Below are 20,596 nucleotides of genomic sequence, written 5' to 3'. Positions count from 1 at the left end.
GCCGGAGTCGAGTGCTTGGTGCCCGCAGATCCCTCTGGGAATCCCAGCCTCAGCCACTCTGCTGCTTGCTGTTTCCTTGAAAACCTGCTCTGGGAGGCTGTGCTGCATAGCGATGAGGAACGAGTTGCTCTGACACCGGCTTATTTCTGGAGAGTGGAGGCGATGAATGGGCTCTGCCTGCTGTTTCCCAGGATCCTGCCTGCATCCCAGGCATCCCAAACGCAGCGGCGTGCTCGGCAGCAGGGGATGTGCAGGGTGAGGGTCTGTGTGTGCTGGCAGAGCCTGGATGTTCCTGCTGGCAAAGGGAACACCCCCAGGGACCCACAGGCACCCCCAGTGAATCCTGAAATAAAACAGAGCTCACCTGCAGCACTCCAGAGGCATTTGTCCCAGCTGTTTCCAGAGGGAGCTGTGGAAAAGCCTCCTTTGTTCTTCCAGGATTCCGTGGGTGTTTTCCTTTGCAATGATGTGTTTGCATGGCAGTGGAACTGAGGATGATGTGGATTGTGGTTTAGTGTTCCTGCAAGCAAGGACAGAAGCAAATTCAGCCACGCTCACATTCGCTTTTGAGGGAAAGAATCTCCCTCCCTCCTTCCCTCCTTCCCCGCTCCTTGTGCCTTTCTTGGCTTTGATCTTGCTTCACCTTTGTACAGACAGTGAGGAGGGCTGATGCCCCTGGCTCAGTCCTGCTCCTGCGTGGATCCCGTGGGGAGCTCAGGGATGCTGACCCCTGACTGCAGCCAGCGCTGCCTCTGGGTTTGCAGAGAAACTCCCTGGGGAAAGAGGTTCTGGGGCAGAAAGGGAGCAGCTCCTGCAGTGCCAAGGGCTGGTTGCAGCAGCTGTCAGAGCAGCAGAACCTGCCTGGCAGCAGAGCTGGTGGCTAAAAACACAGCTGGAACGACTCCCTGCTGCCAGGCCAGTTCGAGCAGCAGTGCCCATGCTGAGTTAGCTGTGCCTGGCCAAAACCTGCCTGTCACCTCCTCACCTGAAGGGGAAAAGGGACCTGCTGGGTTTTGTCAAATCCCTGCCCAGCCCTTTAGGTCTCTGCACAGCCTCATTTTGACTGATAGCACCAGATTCTGCAGAGCACCTTCCTGAATTTCCCCTTTATATATGTTTTTTATATATATATATATCCATAATTAGCGATGCTATCATTGTAATTAAAATCCTCTTGGAAGCATTTGTGCACATTTACATTTGAATTGACACATCCAGAATTGTAGGGATAATGAAAGCAGTTTCCCTGGGGTGGGGAGAGACAGTTGTTTTTTTTTTTAAACTCCCTCAAATATGAAAGAGAGTGTCAGCTACCAGGGACCTGTTAAAAGTTTTAATTTTCCCCCTCTGTTTCACTTTCCTTTTCATTCCTTCTCCTTCATTACACAGCATTTTCAAGGCTGGCTGCATTTCTCAGTTTATCACAATAAACCACACAAAGATTTTTGCGCTGGAAGAGTGGGGTCGTCTCCTCCCCTTTTGCCCCCGGTGCTTCCCTTTTCACATATCCACTCCTACCACTTGGAACACTGTAAAGCAACACAACTTGGGGTTATTCCTGCCTGGCATGACGATTTCCTGGCAAAACACCCCAGGGATGGAGAGGGGTGTTTATTTTGAGTGACTCTGGATTGAATCGGAGTGATGTGCACCTGTTTGCAATTGAAAGAACTCATCAATAGCCTCTGCCATATTACTTTGGGGGTGGCAGCGAGTAGTTAGACTCAAAATAGTGTCCTCTAGAATAGAGCCATGGGTGGAAAAAAAAAGAGGGCTGATTGAAAGGGGGATGATAAATAGTTGAAGGCTGGCAGCCACCGCAGCTTGAGAAACGTCGGGGTCAGGGGGGAGAGGGATTTTGCTATTCCGGAAACAAAGCTCCGAATGGTAATTTCACTGCCTTTTAATTTCCTTCATCCTCAAGTGCCGAATGTGGGAGTTGACAACAGATTGCTGTAAATAATGTAATTGGAAATCTCTGTGTTATGGAAAGGCAGATGAATGCAAATAACGAGGGTGAGGAGCGCTCGCTCTCTCCGCGCTGCCAGCGGCGTTTGCGGGGTGCCAGGGCTGCAGAGCTGGGACAAAGTGGCTGTGTGGGAATGTGCTGCAAGCAAGGGATGCCAGCGAGGTCCTCCCAGGGTGGCTGCATCTGCAGGTGTCTTTTTCTTTGCTGTAGCCTACAGGGAGCTGCTTTACCTTTTGGTATTGCTGGTGTCAGCACGGGAAGCTAAAAGGGGTGGTTTTCTTCTCACCAAGCCCAGATTACTCTGAAGGAAAGGGCTGAGGGATGGGAACAGTGGCACAAGCAGGAGGTGGCAGAGCAAAATGTGGCTTTGCAGCAAAGATCTTTCCTGAGCATCTCTGTTTAAGGGATGTTTGGTGAGGAGGACCCTGGGGAGGCTGGGAGTCTTTGTTATGCTTCCCTCAGTTGTGATCCACATCTTTATCAGCAAGGCCTCATGTTTTCCCGTTCAGGAGCTTGTTTTAGCACTTGTACACTCAGTGAAGTTTGAGCAGCAGCGTGAGTCTCACCAGGGCCCAGTGATTCTCTGTTAGGTCCCATTTCCAGGCTCGATAAAATCCCCATCTGCTTCTGCATGTGTCACTCCATAGCTGCAATGATGGCTTGATGCAACTTTAATGGGAATATTAGCAGGGTTAGAAAAGGCATTTATCTGTCATGGCCACGGCTGTCCCTCTCCCTGGTGACATTCCAGCTCCTACCCAAGCTCAGACTGCCGTGGGGAACAAATTTCACCTTAATGTGAACTGGTGGGAGTAATGTCCCCCCTTCCTGTAAACTGCTGCTAATAAACAGGAATCTCATTCTCCAGGCTCTGCTACAGATGTATTAATTTAAAATCAAGCAAAAGCTTTGCTGTCAGGCCACTGTGGCCATCAATCAAATGCCATCAATAGCAGTCAGCAACATCGACCAGTTTTGGTCCAAGGATGCTCCAACTGCCCCAGAGCAGGATGTGATCCATGGTCCTTTGGGATGGGCTGTGCTGCAGACCTGGAGGGGCAGAGGGACTGAATCCATCCAGGGGAGAGCATCTTGCTGCAGCTATTTTAGAGCTGTTTTCAAAACAATTTCACTGCTGCCATAATAGGACCAAACTCTATTAGAAGCACCAATTTAAAGGGAATATATATGCAGAGAATCTGTTTTATATTAGTATTACCACATCAGAGCTGGGTGTGTTATGTCATTAACTCTTTCTGTAACGACTTGCTTTGGGGTAGTGAGAAACCTGGGGGTGCCCAGCCTTTGTTCCAGCCATCCATGCTGTGTCTGATTGGTTTTATGGTGTGTCTAAATTGGAGCTCGCCTGAAGATAATAGGTCTCTCCAGTGCTTCAAATTAAATTACAGATGTTGCAAGGTCTGTTCAGAGAGTGGCTGTACCAGAGGGCTGTTTCCTCCCCAGCAGTTTATCCAGGGAAGGTGTGTGTGCACCAGAACCCCAGTGTGTGTCAGGGATGGGCAGTTTCCAGCCCTCTCCCTGTTCTCCTGCTGATCCCTGTGGGTGCAGCTGCTCCCAAAACCTCCAGCCTTCCTCAGGGAGACCTGGGCTTGGCCAGCCTGCAGCTCCTGCATGGGCCATGTGTGCCTGAGCTGCAGAGGGGCTGAGCTCCGTGCAGAGATGTCTGTCCCACACTTCAAAAATCTGCTGCATTTCAAAAATCTGGTCCCAGTTCTCAGAGAGCAGAGCCTGTTCCTGCAGGGTCCCTGTGCTGCACTGCCATGTGCTGTTTGACGTGCTGTGCCCACTGCTGTGCAGTCCCCACGTGCCAGCAGAAGGGACAGAAGGAGCTGTGTCAGCCTGTGCCTTGGCTGCCTGGGTCACTCTGGCTCCTGGCACAGCGGAGAAGGAGCTGCTGAGATGTCCTGCCTGCCAAAACCCCCTCTGCAGAAGAACAACTTGCTGTCTTGGGAAATTGGCTTCCCAGCTTTATTGCCTGGGTGGCAGACTCAGCCTCCTGCTGGGTGGTGCACATTGTGGAGCTGTAGGATGCTCTCACCTCCTGCTTTGCTGATCCTGCTGCCATGCACGAGCCTCCCCCTTGCACATGTGCTGGGTCACAGCAGTGCTCTGCTTTCTTCTGCTGAGTGCTCTTTTGTTTAAAAAAAACCACATTACCAGGTCCCCCTCTGAATTCAGATCACCTGCACTTGGCTTTCAGGACCTCAGACACAGAGATCTGAGCTCTCTCTGTTGGTGGCTTTGGGCTGGGAACCATCAGTGCAATGGTGCTGCTGGTGTCCTGCTTTTGGAGAGCAGCTCCTGAATGTCAGGGGTTGTTGCTGCCCTCTGCTTTGATTAAGCTCTAAAGGCAAATTGCAAATGTATTACTGCAATTAGGGATATCTGCATCTGCACCCACTGCCATCATGATGAAACTGTGTGAAAAATGCTTTGGGAACTTGGAGTGGAAACACTGATGGTCTCCTTCACTCTGAGCAGAAGCACAAGAAATAACAAATTATATTTTTACTATATTAACTTATTTTTGCCCTGTGTCTTTAGCTCATTATCAGGCTGCTGGAAGGCACACAAGAATTAGGTTTGTAAGAGGCCATTTCTCCTTGTCTGAGCTGCCACCCCTCTCCCTTCCCCTGGCTTACAGCAGGCTTTATATTAAATATACTTAATAGAGTGCCTTCATCATAAGCTGCATTAAAGCTAAATTGGAGAGGAGAGGCTGTTCTTACAGTAGATATTACAGTTTAGTGCTCGAGGTCCATTTCCTGCTGCAGGTTCTGGTTATTTGAGCGTTCTTGTTCTGGGGTTTTCAAGCTCGTTACACGATCTGGCTTGGCCTGAATTGCTCTGTGAGATGAGCACTGAGGCAGCACTTCTGCCATCAGCTTCTGCTCCTCCTTCAATCTGTACCTGCTGCTTCTTCACAGCTGGGATTTTTTAGTTGTGGAAGGAGGACAGAGATGAATCTGAGCTGACAAGAACTCGGGAGGAATTTGGGATGGGAGGGAGCGGCTGGGCCGAGCTTGGTGGGGAGCTCATTTTGCAGCGGCTGTGCTCTCTTGCTGTAAAAACCCAGCTGAAGGTGTCCTGGCTGTGTCTCTGGCAGGTCTGGAAGAGGTCTGGAGCGTGGTTCTACAAAGGGCTGCCGAAGTACATCATGCCTTTGAAGAGCAGCAGCAGCAGCAAGCCCCTGGAGCTGCAGACCCAGCCCTGGCAGGGCGAGGCGGCCGTGCCGGAGCCAGAGAGCGTCGGGAGCAGCCGCTCCTTCACCTGGGCCAGGGGAAGAGGTTGGTTGTCCCACCCAGGAACCAGGTGGGAGAAGGACCTGGCTTCTCCCATTGCTGGCAGGATCCCTACAATCAGGGGAAGTTCTCTGTTAGAGGTGTTACCCCGCAAGGTGTGGTGTGTTCCTCACGCGGAGGTTGGAGGTTTATGGTGGTTTTGTGAGGATTCACTGATATTTCAGTGCACATTGGTGGCCCAGATTAGTCCCAGTCCTCCTGGACTGCCCATCCTTCAGTCCCTGCTTTCCTCCATTGCTTGCAGACCTCACCCCCACTGTTTTTCTGGGATGAGCATGGAGCAGACACTTGCCTGCAGTCACAGCCTGAAGAGCTGTTCCTGCTGGACTCCAGGGATTGTGCCACTGGTGGACATCGCTGTGCAGCCAAGGCTGGCCCAAGGCTGGTCTCACTCCCTCCCTCTTTGGGGCTATTGCTCCTTACTTCTGCTGCTCTCATGTCACTGTGAGCTGAGTTAGAAAGTTCTCTGCCAGCATGCAAAGGCTGCAGAATCAGAGCTACTGCCAGTCTGCTTGGATTTCCTTTCCCTCTGTGTGGGTTAGCAGAACTGTCTCGCCTCTCCCCTTCTGGTTTTTGCTGTTAGATCCCCTCAGCTGGAGAAGACCTCTGGAATGAACCAGTTGCATGCACTCTTCCACTTAGCAGATGTGCAGGGGGAAATCATCTTTTAATAAAGAAACCTCAGGAGACTTGGGTTTACAAACCTTCTCTTCAGGGCCCAGCTAAGAAAGCACTCCCAGCCCTACTCTAACTTTCGTAATTAAAGACAAATTAGATCAACAATAGATGGTTGTGTTTCCCTCCAGGAGATGCTTGGAAGGAGTTGTCTTAGCAGAGGGACTGATTGATGAGGTTGTTTTTTGTTCACATGATAGAGAAAACATTAAGAGTTGGAGCTGTTGAGGCCAGACCTGGCCTGCTGCTTAGTTCAGCTTTTCAGCTGAGTTCTAGTTCTCTTTTTTAGAGAAGGCTTCCCCATAAATACAGGCAGGAGCATCAAAGGAGCAGGGGGAGGACAGCAAAGTGACCTTTGGTAAGCTTTGATGTGGGTGGTGAGCTGCCTTTGTCCCTGCCCTCTGATGTTTGTCAGGCTGCTGTTTTATGGGTTGGGTAATATGAATTTATGGGTTTATTTTCCGGTGCTTTCTTTCCCTGTTGCCCTTCTCTGTGAGGCTGCCTGTCCTCTGGACAGCTTTCAGTGGGCACTGAGGGCTGTAATTCATCTCTGGAGCTGGGAGCTTGTGCATCTCCCCCCTCCTTTTACCTCTTTTGAAGGTGCCAGTGCTGTTTGTCTTCCCCCAGCTCTGCCGTGTGCAGGGCAGGCTTCTTCCCCTGTGGAGATGATATTGCCACTGTGAATCTGCAGCTGGAGCTGGGCTGAGCTCTCCAAGGCAGCCTGGTTCCCCCTGCCTGGCTGGTACCATTTGTCAGCTCACACCTTGTACATCCTCACGCAGACACGTCCTTGCAGCTCCGAGCAGAGCGCCGGTGCTGGTTTGGCAGGATGTTCCTGGGAATGAGCTCTGGCACTGAACATGCCTGCCTCTGACAGGCTGCTCTCCATGGGCTTTTCCAGCCCTCTCCAGCCCCTCTGCTCGGCTCTGATGTGCTTGTGAAAGAACCAGGTTCACATATTTTTTTATAGAATTTAAAAGTTTAATAAAAAGACAATTAGGAGATAAAAATAAAGTATACAGATACAGCCGGGTGTCTGCATTCAGCCAAGAGAGCACACCTTGCTAACAAAGGATTGTCCCTTAAAAACAGAACCCTACTACATATCCATAAATTCTCATGCATATTCAGACATTCTTCTTAGGATTTTTGATGCCCCTCTGTTTAGTTTTTTCCTTGCCCCCTTCCCAATAAATCAATCTTCTTGGCCTCACTGAGTTTCACATTCTCTGATAACAGAAATGCAATAAATTCCTCCCCCAGAGCTCTGGTCACTGCTGTCCTCATCTGGACAAGATAATCCAAGAATGGAGGGGGGTCTCTAACCATCTTTTTCAGTCTTTGGGTTATACAAACAAAAGTAGTTTTTGTTCTAACACTATACCATAGCTCAACATATTTGTATATTATACCACTATTTCTAAGTTTCATCAATAACAGAAATAGAAGGACCTATATTAATATAACAAAGATTTCTGACCTTATACATATAACATTCATTTTAATTTTTGCAAAAAGCCAACAATATAATATGTATCTATAACATGCTGAAGGAGCCATCTCTGAGCTCTTTGGGGATTCAAGTCAGGTGTGGCCAGCACAGTCCCTGTGCATCCTCCACACCAGGAGCTGAGATGGGACAAACCTTGAATTTCCCTTTTTCCCCCTCAAAAGCAGAGGATCAGTGTCAGAACCTGGGCATTTGCTCCCACTGCAGGAGGGTGGAAGGCAGCAGGGCCAAGGGAGGGTGGGAATGTGCCTCAAGGAAGAAAAGCCAGCCCCACCAGACAGAAGTTTTATTTTTGCACTCTCGGTATTTCTCCTGTGCTCGCTGACACTGGGATTTGCTGGTGCCTTTAGTTTTTCTATTATAAACAAGCAGTTGCCATGGGAACCCTGCTATTAGTTAAGGCACAAATGTATTGTCAGGAGGAGAATAGCAGCAATATTTCTTTTGCTGGGCAGCAGCTCTGCTCCATGTGCTGGAATGTGTGTGGGATTCTGCACTGGGTCAGGGGGTGGGAGCAAGAGCAGCAGGGCTTTCCCACTTCCAAGCTCTGAGTTCTGCAGGAAAAACGTGGAAAACAGCTGGGTGGAAAATAGAAGTGTGATCCCTGAGCTGCTGCACTGTTTGGCAGGAGGGCTGCCTGCTGCTGTGCTCGGGGGGGGATTTTCCTGGGGGAAAATCTGGGGGATTTTCCTGTTCCATCCGTGTTGCCAAGCAGTGGGATGTGCCAGAGGCACGGGAGCAGCAGCTGGGCAGGGGGATGCAGTGGGTTTGTCCTGTGTCTGTGAGCTGGAGGCCAAATCCCTGAGGGATGGGGCAGAGGGGGATGTGCTGGGGAAGGTCAAGAAGTCTGCAGGCCACCAAAGGGGACATCAAACTCGCCAGCTTTGCAGTGACAAAGCTGCAACTTGTGCTGCTCCTGAAAAGGACAAGGGTTGGGTCCAGTCACCTCTTCCTTCTTGGAGCACCCCTGGGTGTGATCTGGCACAGGAGCTGCCCTCAGTGGGACCCTGGGCTGGAATAATCCTCATTTTCTCTCCCTTTCCCACCTGCATTGACCAGGAGCTGTTCCACCCCCTGCTCCCCGTGTTTGCCAAAAATCTGGGTGCTGCAGGGCAGCCCTGCTCAGGGATTGTGCTCATCCTTGGGTTGTGTTGGAGCTGTGATTCCCACGTGCTTTTGCTGTGTTTTTGACAGCTGCAGGATGTGCCAAGCTCTGTGTGTGCCAGGCTGGGCCCTGCCCTGCGCTGGCAGCGCCAGGGAGCTCGGATGGCTCTTCCTGTGCCAGAAACACACATTTAATAACAGATCCCAGCCCCAGCCAAGTGCTCCTTCCCCTTGGCCTCAGCACAGCCTCCTCACGTCCTGATTTGCCTCTGGGGATAAGTGCAGCCAGTTGTGTTTCACCATTCCCTGTGGATCTCTGATGCCTCTGGCTTGGGGTTGAACCTCGTGTGGAGGGACCCTGGGCTCTGCCAGCAGCTGCAGGGCTCCAGGCTCTCAGTGAGTGACCCATTCCCTGGGGAAATACTGCTTTTCTAGCAGGTTTTATCTCGGCAGATTTTATTTTATGAGCTTTTTTTTTTCCAGTCAGCTGGAGATAGGGATAAATCTGTTCCATTCTCTGGAAGAACAGCTGCCCAACGACTCTTACTGATATATCAGCAACTGCTGGAACACCAGATTTAATACTTCTGGGCTCTGGAAAGGTCTGGGAGCTTTGGATGAAGGATTACCTGAAAGGGAGACTTTGGTGCAGTGAGTAAAATACACTCTCATTGGCAGCAGAGGAAATGAGAGCAGACAGGGCTGGTCCTGTGGTGCGAGTGCCTTCGAGTCATTAATATTTTCCCCTCTCTTGTGCTGGTTCTCTCTGAGCTGCTGAATGGCAGGAGGACAGGCAGCTAAAGTCACCTCCACTGATTCACTGGGGCCTTCTCCAAATAAATCCTGGCTCCCAGCATTTTCAGAGGATTTGTGGAGGAAGGAGCTGTTCCAAAGCAATGGATTTTATGAATCCAGGAGAGCACAAAGAACAAACCAAAAAAAAAACCAGATGATGACCAAGTGGAACAGGGCTTCATTTTCTGAGAGAATTGAGCAATAAGATGGTCAGAATGAATCTTACACCTGAGATTTGGACAGTATAGGAAAAAAAAACCAACTCTGGTGTGTATGGATTGTTTTTAACAGTGTTTATGTACAAGTCCCCACCTCTCCCAGGGAGTTGTGGGGTAGTAATGAAGATGTATTTTAGACAGACTTTTGCTTTGAGGACTCTTAGCCAGCACTGCAGCTCCCCAGCTTGTAAAGGGGCCTTTTTCCTTTCCCCAGCCCCTTTCCCTGCAGGGAAAGGCTGTGCAGGGTGTGTGTGAGGAGCTGCCTGCCAGGGCAACTTCAATAATGCCTTGCAATAACACTGGCAGCCAACTTTAATATCTGCAGGGATGTTAGCATTACTTTAGGTATTCACTTCTCCCTTTTTTAAATGAAATATTTTGTGTAGTACAGATTGCTGCCTTGAATACAGGAGTGCCTGCAGTGGTGCTTGGCAGGAATATTTGACAGCTCCTGCTCTGTGCAAGTGGAAGGATTCCCAAGCTCCTGCCCTGGGGAGTGCTGAAGGGTTTGGGCTGACACAGAGAGGTGAAGTGACAGCTCTGTGTTACCCCGTGGTTGTCACCACGTCCCTCTCTGGGGCTGGGCACTGTGAGTAACACGGCGTGGGGGCAGCGTGGTTTGTTCAGAGAAAATCACTTCTCACAGGGATGTGAGCTTCTAGAGATGTCCTGATGGATCTAAAAAAATAATCATCAGGGCTTCCTCTTCCTGCAGGAGAGGCTGTAGGTTGCAGTGTTATCTACTTTACATCCCTCATGGGCCGATTTTGTACTTTTTACCAGTTGTGACCTGCTGTTTGAAGTGGCTGCTGAGCTGCCAGGAGAGCTGGAACCTGCCTGCTCACATGGAGAAGTGCTCTTGGTGCAATCCCTCAAACAAAAGACAGATTTTTTTCTCATTACCTTCCTTCGTCAGCCCCACCATTTCTGTTCTGAGATCAAACCATCACAAAAACCCAGGAATTGGGAAAAACACCTTTCTCATTTTCCCCAGAGCAGCTGGCAGTCAAGTTATCTTTTACACCAGTATAAGCAGGAGAGGTGTTTGCATAATTGCATGGAAAAGTGGAAAGAACCTGCCAGTTTGGGAAGCTGTGTCTGGCAAAATGAGACTCCTTCAGCTCTTTTGGAAAATATGGGGAGTGGAAAGCAGCAGGAAGAGAGCCAGGATTCAGGGGAAAGAAAACCACAGATTAAAAAAAGCTTTGGAACAGGAGAACAGTCTCCTTGAGGAAAAGGAGTGACCCTTGCCTTTGGAGCTGTGGAGATGCAGGGGTAACACAGTTTGCTGAGGGGGATGATTTGATCTGCTCAGGATTTGTCTGGTGTTCTCCTCTTAGATCCTGGAGGCCCTGCCACACTTGAAATGCATCTTGGAGGGAAACAAGGATATCAGGAACACACCTGGTGTCTTTGGAACACTCCTTTTATCCCATTCTGCTGTGGGGTTTTAATGCATATTCATATTTTTTCAAGAAGTATTTTGCATGGCTACGCCCTGAATCCGCCTTTTTAGAGCATGAAAGAGATTTTATTTCTCTTTATCACATTTTTATTTGGGCTGGGGTTCCTCCTTCTGCAGGCAGTCAGTGTTGACAGCAGCCTGGGCCCCATCATCTGTTTCCTGGAGGTTATCTGGCTTTGCACTGACAGGAAAACATCCAAACTCTTCTTGACCTATGCCTAAAACTTGCTTAGCAGGAGAAGAAGAAAAAGACACAGCAAAAGCATATAACACATAGCATTCATCTTAATACTTGTGAAAGCAAATACCACAATATGGATTTATAACAGGAGAGGAGCAGTGGTGGTGTCTGCACCTGCTGCAGGTGCTGGCACGGCTGGAGTTTGTGCAGTGCAGTTATAAATCACCTGCAAAAAGCAAAATCAAGAGGAGAGGAAGAGAGAACAGCTGCGGGGGAACTGCAGGTAGGGTCTCCTCTGGAGAGGGGGAACGTGAGCAGCGAGTCAGCATTTGTTCCTGTTTTATTTGGATCCATCTGGCACCTCTTTGGGAAGTGTTATGAACATTGTGAATAACTGTGTCTCTCCTCTCCTCCCCCTGATCTCTCCTGCAGTGGTTTCCAGCGACAGCGACTCGGAGCTCAGCTCCTCCAGCCTGGATGACAAACCCATCCCTGTGGGGTCAAAAGGCTCTCAAGAGAGAAAGCTCCAAGCAGGAATGGGTGAGGAGCTGCAGTTCCTTGTGGCTGGAGGGTGGGAAGTGTCAAGTGCTTGAATGTTTGGCTCTTGGCTCGGCTGCTCTCCTCCCTTCTTGGCTGTGGCTGTGCCAGGTGAGGCTCCCAGCTGGGGCAGGTGAATCACCTTGTTCTGGCTGCTGATGCTGAGAGATGCCTTAAAAAAGAGCAAAATCCTCACTTGTGGTGATTATGACGCTTTTATTAAGGAAGGGGAATATTAAACAGAATGAAACAAAGAAATAATCAATAATAACCTCGCTGGGATTTCTCCCTGGGTCATCCCATGGTCTGCAGCATTCCAGGCTCTGCCCTTGCAGCTGGGAGCTGCTCCTGGCAGCTCATCCCTGCCAGCTCCTCACTCCTGGCTTTGCAGCACTGGAATCACTGGTGTTTTCTGGGAGCAGAGCACAAGAACCAGGGGTGACCTGAGGGTTCCTGGCTGGAGCTGGGACGTTCCTGCTCCTTTAGGATCCAGCTCTGTGTCTACAGCAGCATCTCTGTTCTGTCCCTGCAGCGCCCACGAGGGGACCCAGCCAGGCCATGAGCAGAGCCCTGGGGGTCCCCCAGTCCCCCCCAGTGTCGGGGAGCCCCAGCAGCCTGGGCAGTGAGCAGGGGGCCGAGCTCAGCCCCACGGAGAGCGGCCACAGTGACCAAGCCTGGGACAGGCGCGACAGCGACGCCGGCACCAGCACCCCTGGTAAGCTCTACAGGCACATCCCTGTACCTCCATTCCTGCTTTTTGGGGCTGAATTCCCTGGAAGCACAGCTTTCCCTGGGGCACACAGAGCTGTGGCCCTGGGATCTCTTTCCCCCCACGCTTCTTTTTCGTATTGGCAGATGCTGTGACGGTGTCACACCTTCTTCCCTGAATGCAAAACCTTTTCTGCAACATGAGTAATCGTCTGGGGTGGGAGCTGCCTGCACCCACGGCCAGGAGCACTCAGAGCCTGGGGCTGTGGCCCTGCAGAGCTCTGGAGCTCCTCTATGTCCTGCAGAGCCAGCAGAACACGCTGAGCTTCTCCTGAAGTAAAGCAGCCCAGCAGCTTTATGCGACTAACATTTTTCCTGAAGTAAGGTGGCTCTTAAAGCCGAAGCATGGCTCTTCCCAGAACTCTGCAGTGCAGAAGAAAGACACTTTTCCCCCCTCAGAAACCTCAGAACCATGAAGTGACTGGGAAAGCAGAGGCTGCTATCACACCTGAAGCAGCTGAAAGAGATGCAAATGTGTTCTCTCTGCAGTTCCCACTAATTTAGTCACTAACCCCTCAAGTTATCATCCAGCACTGCTCCCTCCTGAGCATTCCTGCCCTCTGAACTGCCTCTCCTGTTGTTCCTGAGCCTGCTTGGTGCTGGGCATGTTGAGGCATAAATTGGATTAGAGAGAGCAGGTTCATTCTTCAGTTCCACATGGAGTCGTGGTCGCCCTCCCCACTGTTCCTGCTAGGAACAGGCAGCACAAAATTGTTCCTCTGCTCTTCCCTCCTTCCCCAGCTTTCAGAGACTTGCAGTTTTCTTTTAGTTTTTCACCAGGTAAAATAAACAAGTGATTCTTCTGCTCTTCTTCCTTTCTCCCCCTGGCTTAGAGCCTGCCCTGGACTGGGTGGTTTATTTTAAGCTCCAGTTGTGTGTGGAATTAGAGAGGCTGAATTCCTGTTGTGGGCTGGCTGTGCTGCATGTGGAGAAGAGCTGCAGGTTGTCCTGTGGGATTGGAATGGGTGTTGGTGGATAGCAGGTGACCCTTTGGGTGCTGCCTCTGATGGATGGATCCACTCCTGGACAATGTGTTTGTACTCAGCATTTTGGAGCTTCTCTGCCTGCTCTTTGAGCCAAACTGCTGCCTGGCCATGACACTGCAAACACTATTTCAGAGGCAAAAAAAAGGAAAAGGAAAAAAAAAACAAAACACATTTTCCTGCTAAAAACTCCATATGCAAAGCTTGGCACAAGGGGTCAAACCTTTCCAGTGGGATCTCCCCATGTAGGTGGAGGAGAGCTAAAATGACAGATATTTAAAAAAAAGGAAAACTCTGGCAGTCTCCTGAGCCTAGTTAAAGCTGGCCCTGAGATGTAGAGAGGATCCTGCTAAGGAAAAGGTTAAGCCAGGTTGGCTGCCTAGGGAGTTTCTGTAAAGATCTTTATTATGTCTGAGGTCATTTATTTCTCAGTGTTCCTGCAGAAGGGGCTGCTTGGTTCAGACAAGAGCCCTGGTACAGGGGCTTTGTGGCCTCCCAAATCCAGAGGAGGGAGGCAGGAGATCAGCAGTGAGCACTTCAGTACTTTGGGTGCCTCTCTGCCAACAAACAGAGGCTGCTCTTGCTGTTGATGTATTTAAAGAGTGATGGAGGTGATGGGTGCTGGATGTCAGGGCTGGCAGAACTTTTCCCAGCCTCTCCCTGCCTGTGGGACAGCCCCTGAGCTCTGCCCTGCCCCAAAAGCAGAGCAAGGGACGAGGATCCTTCCTCATTTCCATTGCTGATCCTCAGCTGCAGAATGGGGCTGCTAAAAGATGATTTTCTGTGGTTCCTCTGCAAGGCTCTGCACCTTTAGAACACCATGTCAGGAGCAATTTTTGCTTCATATTATCACCTCAGGTGTTGTTCCACCGGTGACTTTCTTTGCGCTTCTTTTTCTCACCTCTGCTCCAACTCCGGCTTTGCAAGAGCGCTCCGGCATCCTGAAATCCCAGGCCACCTCCAGAACAGGGAACTGGGGAGTGCTGCTGCAAAATCAGCTGCTCTCCCAGCCTTTCACAGCTCTTTCAGCCCAAAGGCCAAGCCAGCAGCAGGGTGGTGGCCAAGGGAAAACGAGGAGCTATTAAGGAGAGGTTGGAGGTTTCCAGTGCGCTGCTCCAGCTCCGGCTGGGGTTTGCTGAGGCAGATAATGAAGCCTGGAGTTTGTCATAAAATGACTCATTGTCAGAGCTGTGTTGGGATTTAGGCAACCTCAGCCCATGAGCCAAAGTTTCAGAAGAATGCTGAGTTGAGAGGCTGCCAATTTTATTATTTTTTAATTATTTTTTTTTTACCACCTGCTCTCAAAGCCTTTCAAAAGCACCTTTTTCTGAGGGGCTGGTGTTCCTTCTGCTTCTGAAGCTCCAGCTCCTGGAGGTGCCTGCTCTGACATGATAACTTTCAAGAGGAAGGTCACACACTCATTTTCCTGAAGAATGTTTTATCCTAAAGAAAATTAAATTTGCACATATGGAAGAAGCACAATCTTCCTTTTCCCTCTTACTTACTCCCAGCTAGGGCAGGTGACTCACCTTGTTCTGGCTGCACAGCTGATGCTGAGAGATGCCTTAAAAAAGAGCAAAATCCTCACTTGTATTGATTATGACGTTTTTATTAAGGGGAATATTAAACAGAATGAAACAAAGAAATAATCAATATCTTACAGTGGTTTTCATTAGCCCAGGGAGAGCTTTTAATGGCAATAACAAATCCGAGCTTGGGACTGCTGCAGGGGGTAAATTAAGGAAAAGTCATCTCCCCTCAGATCAGCAGCAGGTTCTGCATTGATGGCTGCCAGGTTCTCAGCATCTTCTGAGGGCCTTGTCCCAGGAATGGGTGAGTCCTGTTCCATGAGCAGCTTGCTGCTGGGGAGTGGTGAGCGAGCCTGGCATGGGCTGTGGGGCTGGAGAAAGCTCTGATTGCTGCTGGAGTCAGGTTTGAGAGCCAGCCGTGAGAGTGAGTGCAATTCACAGCCTCCCCATCTCTGCCTGGCTGCCAATGTGTTGTCTAAATCATTAATACTTAAAGGCTGGTGCAGCAGCTGGCACTTAAACAGAGCCACGTTAAACAGGGCTGGGAGCTGAGAGAGGATGGCACTGCCTGGTGAGGGGGGTTAGAAATGTCCTGCTTTGCAATTCCAGAGTGAGACCTGCTGGACAGATCCCCAGATGTCACCAGGCCCAGCCTGAAGCCTTCTCCTGCATCTCCTGGGTACCTCCTTTTAGCTGCTTTGTGCTGGGAGAGGCTGAGCAGAACTGAGGGAGATGGACAGGGAATGTTGCTTCCAGCTCTCTTCATCTGGGGAGATTTATGCCCTGTCTTTCAGGAACTGACTGGGTTTAGAAATGAGGTGGTGTCTCTGTGGGCTCAGTGCCTCCCTGGCTGGGGTAGGCATCCACTTTTGCTCATAAATATTCAAACTGTTAATACATGAGCCAGGCAGAGCCATTCAGCATTATTTCCATGGCAGGAAATTCTCTGGGCATCTTTGAAGTTAAAGCATTAACTTCTATTTTCCCTTCCATTCTGCTTCTCAGATGTCTGCTTTGCTCCCTCAGGGACGATGAGGAGGTAACATTTTGCTTCAGTGGGTCTGACTACTCCATTCCACATTGGAAGGAAAAAAAAAAAAATTGTCCTAACAGTAATTAGGCTCCAAATGTGGTAGTAATTTCTTTAATGACTTGCTTCATGGCAGTCTTTGGGGAGTTGACTTTTGTTTTCCTGTGCTTGGTGAGAAAGTTGCTTGAATGTTTTCAGACTTGTCCCTTGTTTGTGTGAGCCAGTGTGGATTTCCAGGGCTGGTTTTGCAGCAGGATAGAAGAGGTGGAAAATCCCTGCTCTTCCTCCCTCTGCCTGCATTTAGGGCACAGTTTGGGAAGGACAGAGGGATCAGATATGAAGGAAAGACCCTCACCCACACCCAGCCTCTCCCATCCAAGCCTCTGCTTCCTTCACTGGCTGCCTCATCAAATTTTGGGCACTGCTTTTTATCCCCTTTTGCTCAGAGCTTGCTGGGATTGAGTTTTCCTGCTGCCAAAGAGGGTAAGTTGTCTGTCTTCCCCAAAGTGAAAAAACTGAATTGTGCCTTCATGGCTGAGGAGCTTTGAGCTGTCTCTGCCTCCTCATATCCACAGAGCACCGAGTGGTCCTGCTGTACTTATAAATAAAACATAGCTTTGGGTAGTGGCAGCGTTAGGAAATGATTCAAGGTTTGCATTCCAGATACAATGCTTTTGTAAATATGAACCTCTGGAGAAGCCTGTGCCCCCTTCCATGTTTGAGGGAATTAAAATATTTTCATCCTCGAGTGGTAGAAGCAAAACATTTTCAGCTCTTTCAAGCCTGCCTTGAAGTTAAGTGAATAAAGGCTCGAGTAACTAAAAAATAAATTACTTTCACTATTCCTGTAATTCTTTATGGAGTTTTAAATTGAAGGCTTCTTCCTTCAAAATAGAGGGATGACAAAGATTCATTCTCTCGGCTCTTTCACTCAATATATCAGGAAACAAGTCTGCTGCTGAGGATGAAACTCCTATTTTTGTGCCTTCTTTCCCATTGCAGAGGTCTGTGCTCTGGTCTTTGATCAAAGAGCCTGTCTGGCCTCCTGTCCCCACCTCCTCAGACTTATTCTCTGCCCTCTGCAATGCATTCACTCCTCACACTCCCAGCTTTCCATTCAGCATTTTGCACAAAGCACCAAGGGCAGGAGTTGATGTCATCTCTGCAAACAAAGCAGGAAAGAAAGAGCAGGGGAAGTCAGTAAGATAGAAGTGAAAAGCCTGGATTTTGGAGCCTTTGTAAACACATGGAGAGGTTTTATGGCTGGGGAGGTTATCTTTTAACAGGGATGTCAGGCAGCAGCTGCTGGGAGGAATTTGCCTCGGGACTCCTCGTGCCTTGAGCAGCTCACGCTGTGATTCCCTGTCCTTCCTCCAAGAGGAGGAGCAGTGTGTCCCAGCAGAGCCTGACTTTGGCCAGGGGGGCCGAAGGGATCAGCTCAGGTTTGTTCAGCCAGCAGGAGACCAAACCTGGAGCAGAGCAGAGCTGTCCTGTGCCCATCCCCAGGGAGAGAGATCTCATGGCAGATCTGCTCTGTCACCCCTCAGAGCTGAGCTTTGGCTTCCTCACTGACCTGGGGGGCAGGTACTGAGGGACCAGTTCTAGCAGCACAACTCATTTCTCCTTCTTTCCACATTTCCTTCCCCTGTCTTTTCTTCCTTTAATCAAGTCTAATGGGCCCTGACTGCTGGACTAATGATGCATGGATGTTCTCTTTATTATTTTTAGGAAGCTCTTAAAATGGCACTGAGCACGCAAAAGCAACGTAAAATAACTTTGTGGAGCCTGTCCCCTTCCCTGCTTTCCAAACAAAACTTTGCTCCTTTGTTTATTTTGAAGGCAAACGACGAGTCCACACCAGAACACGGCTCTGATGGAGGGGAAGAGGAAGCTGCTTTCTCCTGGATCCAGCACTCCCATTCCTTAGATTTCACTCCAGACAGGAGCTGCTGCCGGTGGTGACTTTGTGATGCCGGCTCTTCCTCGGGCACTGGCAACACGGTGACACCTGGGACAGCAGCTGCCTGTCCTCTGTGAAGCCCAGCACAGCCTGGGGCTGTGGCTGGCACGTGGCTCCCACGGGGAAGGTGCTCCTGGTGTTTCCTTCTGGCTGGAGTGAGCTTGGTGGGGCATCAGGAGCCAGCTGGTGAAGTTGTTCTCCCCTTCCCTCTCTCTGCTCAGGCCAAAGAAACGCTCCAAGGAGTTTGCTGTGATTTTTTCTCTCCTCTTGGCTGTGCACTGGCTCCTGTGAGGGGTCAGGGGAGATCTGTGTTTGCTGCAGCTCCTGGGGGGAGCACACCCCCAGCCCAGCTGGCTGCCTGTGGGTACCCAAATTGGATAAAAGCTTTTAAATTACTTTATCTTGTAAAGCTCTGCAGATTGCCCTCCCACGTGCACACCTTACATGAGCAAGGGCCTTTCTTTTGCCTTTTTCCTGGAAGTCTTGAGCATCTGGTTGACTGTGGTGGTGTCATCATGAGTCAGGCTGTTGAAAACTCTGTGCTCTGGTCCTGCTTATCCTCCAGGATGGACCATTTCCCTCCTAACGCCTGACAGATGAGAAAAATCAAATTACCTCACATCTCTAGAGCAATTAGATCTTTGAAGACCTGAACAAAATCCACACTGGGCTGGTAGGAGACTGTGGATTTTATTAAATGCTCTGAAGCTGACCTGTCTATTATGAAGAAACAAAGGATTCCAAAAAGTTCCCTCTGAAATCATGGCGTTGAAGGCAATTTGTGCCCATTAATGTCAGCCTTTCCCCTCAGTTATTACTCTTTTGTTCTGTTTTCCTTTGCACTGGGCACTTTCTGTGCATGTAGTGTGTGTTCTTACAAATGGCTGCAGTATGAAGATAAATGAGATTGGGTGCTGGAACACTCTGGCAGAAGATCGGAAATCAATCCCTGACTTGCTTTTTAAATGAACATGGCCCGGCAGAGGACCATTCCCTTACTGCTTTCCCAGTTAATGTGCTGTGGCAGGTTACTGGTGAAATGCTTCCAACACTTCCTCTGTGATCTGTTCCTGCCCTTTTACAAATGAAAACAAAACCTTTGGGCCCTGTGGGCTCCCTGAGGTGGCAGAAAAAGAAATCACAGGACACGGGGCCCGCACCGTCGGTGTTGGTTGTTCTCTGCTGAGGGATATTTTATGTGATTTTTATTTTATGTGTTGTTAACCTGGCCACTAGGCTGCATCTCTGGAATGGGCAAGGCCAAAACTATCAGCTGCATCTGAAAAAGTAACTCCAGCTGTCAGCTTTTGCTGAAATACTGGTGTGGTTTCAGAGCTGCTGCTTCTGAGAGCTGTAGGGTCTTCAATTTCCAGAGTGTTTAGGCACCAAAAAGAGTTCTGCTTTGCCTTGGAGCTTTTGACAGTCCAAGTGAGGTTTGTCATGCTCGTTACTGCAGCACCTCAGACAGCCTGGCCTGCCAGCCAAAGTTAATTCTACAGCAGAAGGAGAAGGAAAAAGACTTTTAGGAACTGACTCTGTTTTCTTTAAACCTGTTAGTTTCTCATCACCAGCTCTACACTGTGTTGGAAAGGGCTTTGAAAATGGGGGGTGTCATTTCTAACTCTCCCTGAGTCCCTTGTGCTGCTCTCCTGGGCAGTGCAGGCAGGTCAGTCGTGTCCTCAGTCCCACACTGTGGGGTGCACAGGAGCCTGGGAATCCTTGCTGTGCCACTGAGAGGCACCAGCTTCATTTTTAACTGAGGCCAGCTTTAATAAAACACTCTCAGAGATAAATCTGACATTGCTCATTGAGAATGGAAACTTTTCTTTCTTACCTCTATATTTTAACTCCATGGGCTAATTCCACCTGAGTTCAAACCAGAATTGTTCAATCAGCTGTGGAAAGACTCAGATTGAGGGAAGGATCTCCTGGACAATGTGATACAGGCACAGCTGAATAAGGAATATCTGCAGCTCTGTGCACTGTTTTGTTTTGAAGACCATTTTTCCCTTTGTGGTGATTCTCTTGGTTTTACTCTTTGGTTGTTGGAATATTGTAAAACCTGTACCTGTCTTTTGAGCTGGCTCAGAAGGGCTCAGTGAATGTGCTCAGTTTGCTCTGGTCATTTGTGTTTATTATTTTCTTGTTCTCATCTCCACCCCTCACAACTTTTATGTGGTGTTTCACTACTGGAAACAATAAAGCTTTTGCTCAGTAACAACTTCTGGACATGAGTAAAAAGGTTTTTTTTTGTAGATACTCTCCAAATCCTCCAGCAAGGCAAGACAATAAGGCAGCCAGTGGAATTGTGATTCATGTGGCTGGAGTTTAATTGAATCCTGCACTTGAAAGTCACCTTTTGTCTTGTCCCCTCCTCTGTGCCTCGTGCTGGCAGGGGCACAGCCTCAGCCCCTCCGTGAAGGTTTTCCACACTGCAACCACGACTCACAAAGCAGCACCAATTGTCCTTTTGTCAAGTGCAGTCCCCACAGCCTCCCGAGGCTCTCTGACAATCGGGGTCCATTAAACTTGGCCCACACAGGAGTGTC

At 49.5% G+C, this 20,596-nt stretch overlaps 1 protein-coding gene across 5 annotated transcripts in view; it reads left to right on the top strand.

Moving 5' to 3' along the window:
- The window catches only part of RPH3AL (rabphilin 3A like (without C2 domains)), a 37,574-nt gene extending 17,306 nt beyond the window's left edge, over window positions 1–20,268 (top strand). For all 5 annotated transcript variants that reach the window (XM_014254871.2, XM_014254870.2, XM_088066041.1 and 2 more), the window contains 4 exons: window positions 5,097–5,277; window positions 11,673–11,780; window positions 12,310–12,492; window positions 17,927–20,268. In XM_014254871.2, the coding sequence (XP_014110346.1) occupies window positions 5,097–5,277; window positions 11,673–11,780; window positions 12,310–12,492; window positions 17,927–17,961 (507 nt within the window). In that variant the 3' untranslated portion in view covers window positions 17,962–20,268. The remainder of the gene's footprint in view (window positions 1–5,096; window positions 5,278–11,672; window positions 11,781–12,309; window positions 12,493–17,926) is intronic.
- Window positions 20,269–20,596: the final 328 nt, after the last annotated feature.

Source organism: Pseudopodoces humilis, chromosome 23, assembly GCF_049639895.1.
Source record: "Pseudopodoces humilis isolate 2021_Gansu_Grassland_sample_001 chromosome 23, ASM4963989v1, whole genome shotgun sequence".
In the NCBI taxonomy this organism is placed as follows: Eukaryota; Metazoa; Chordata; class Aves; order Passeriformes; family Paridae; genus Pseudopodoces; species Pseudopodoces humilis.
This window is presented reverse-complemented; position numbering and strand designations above follow the sequence as displayed.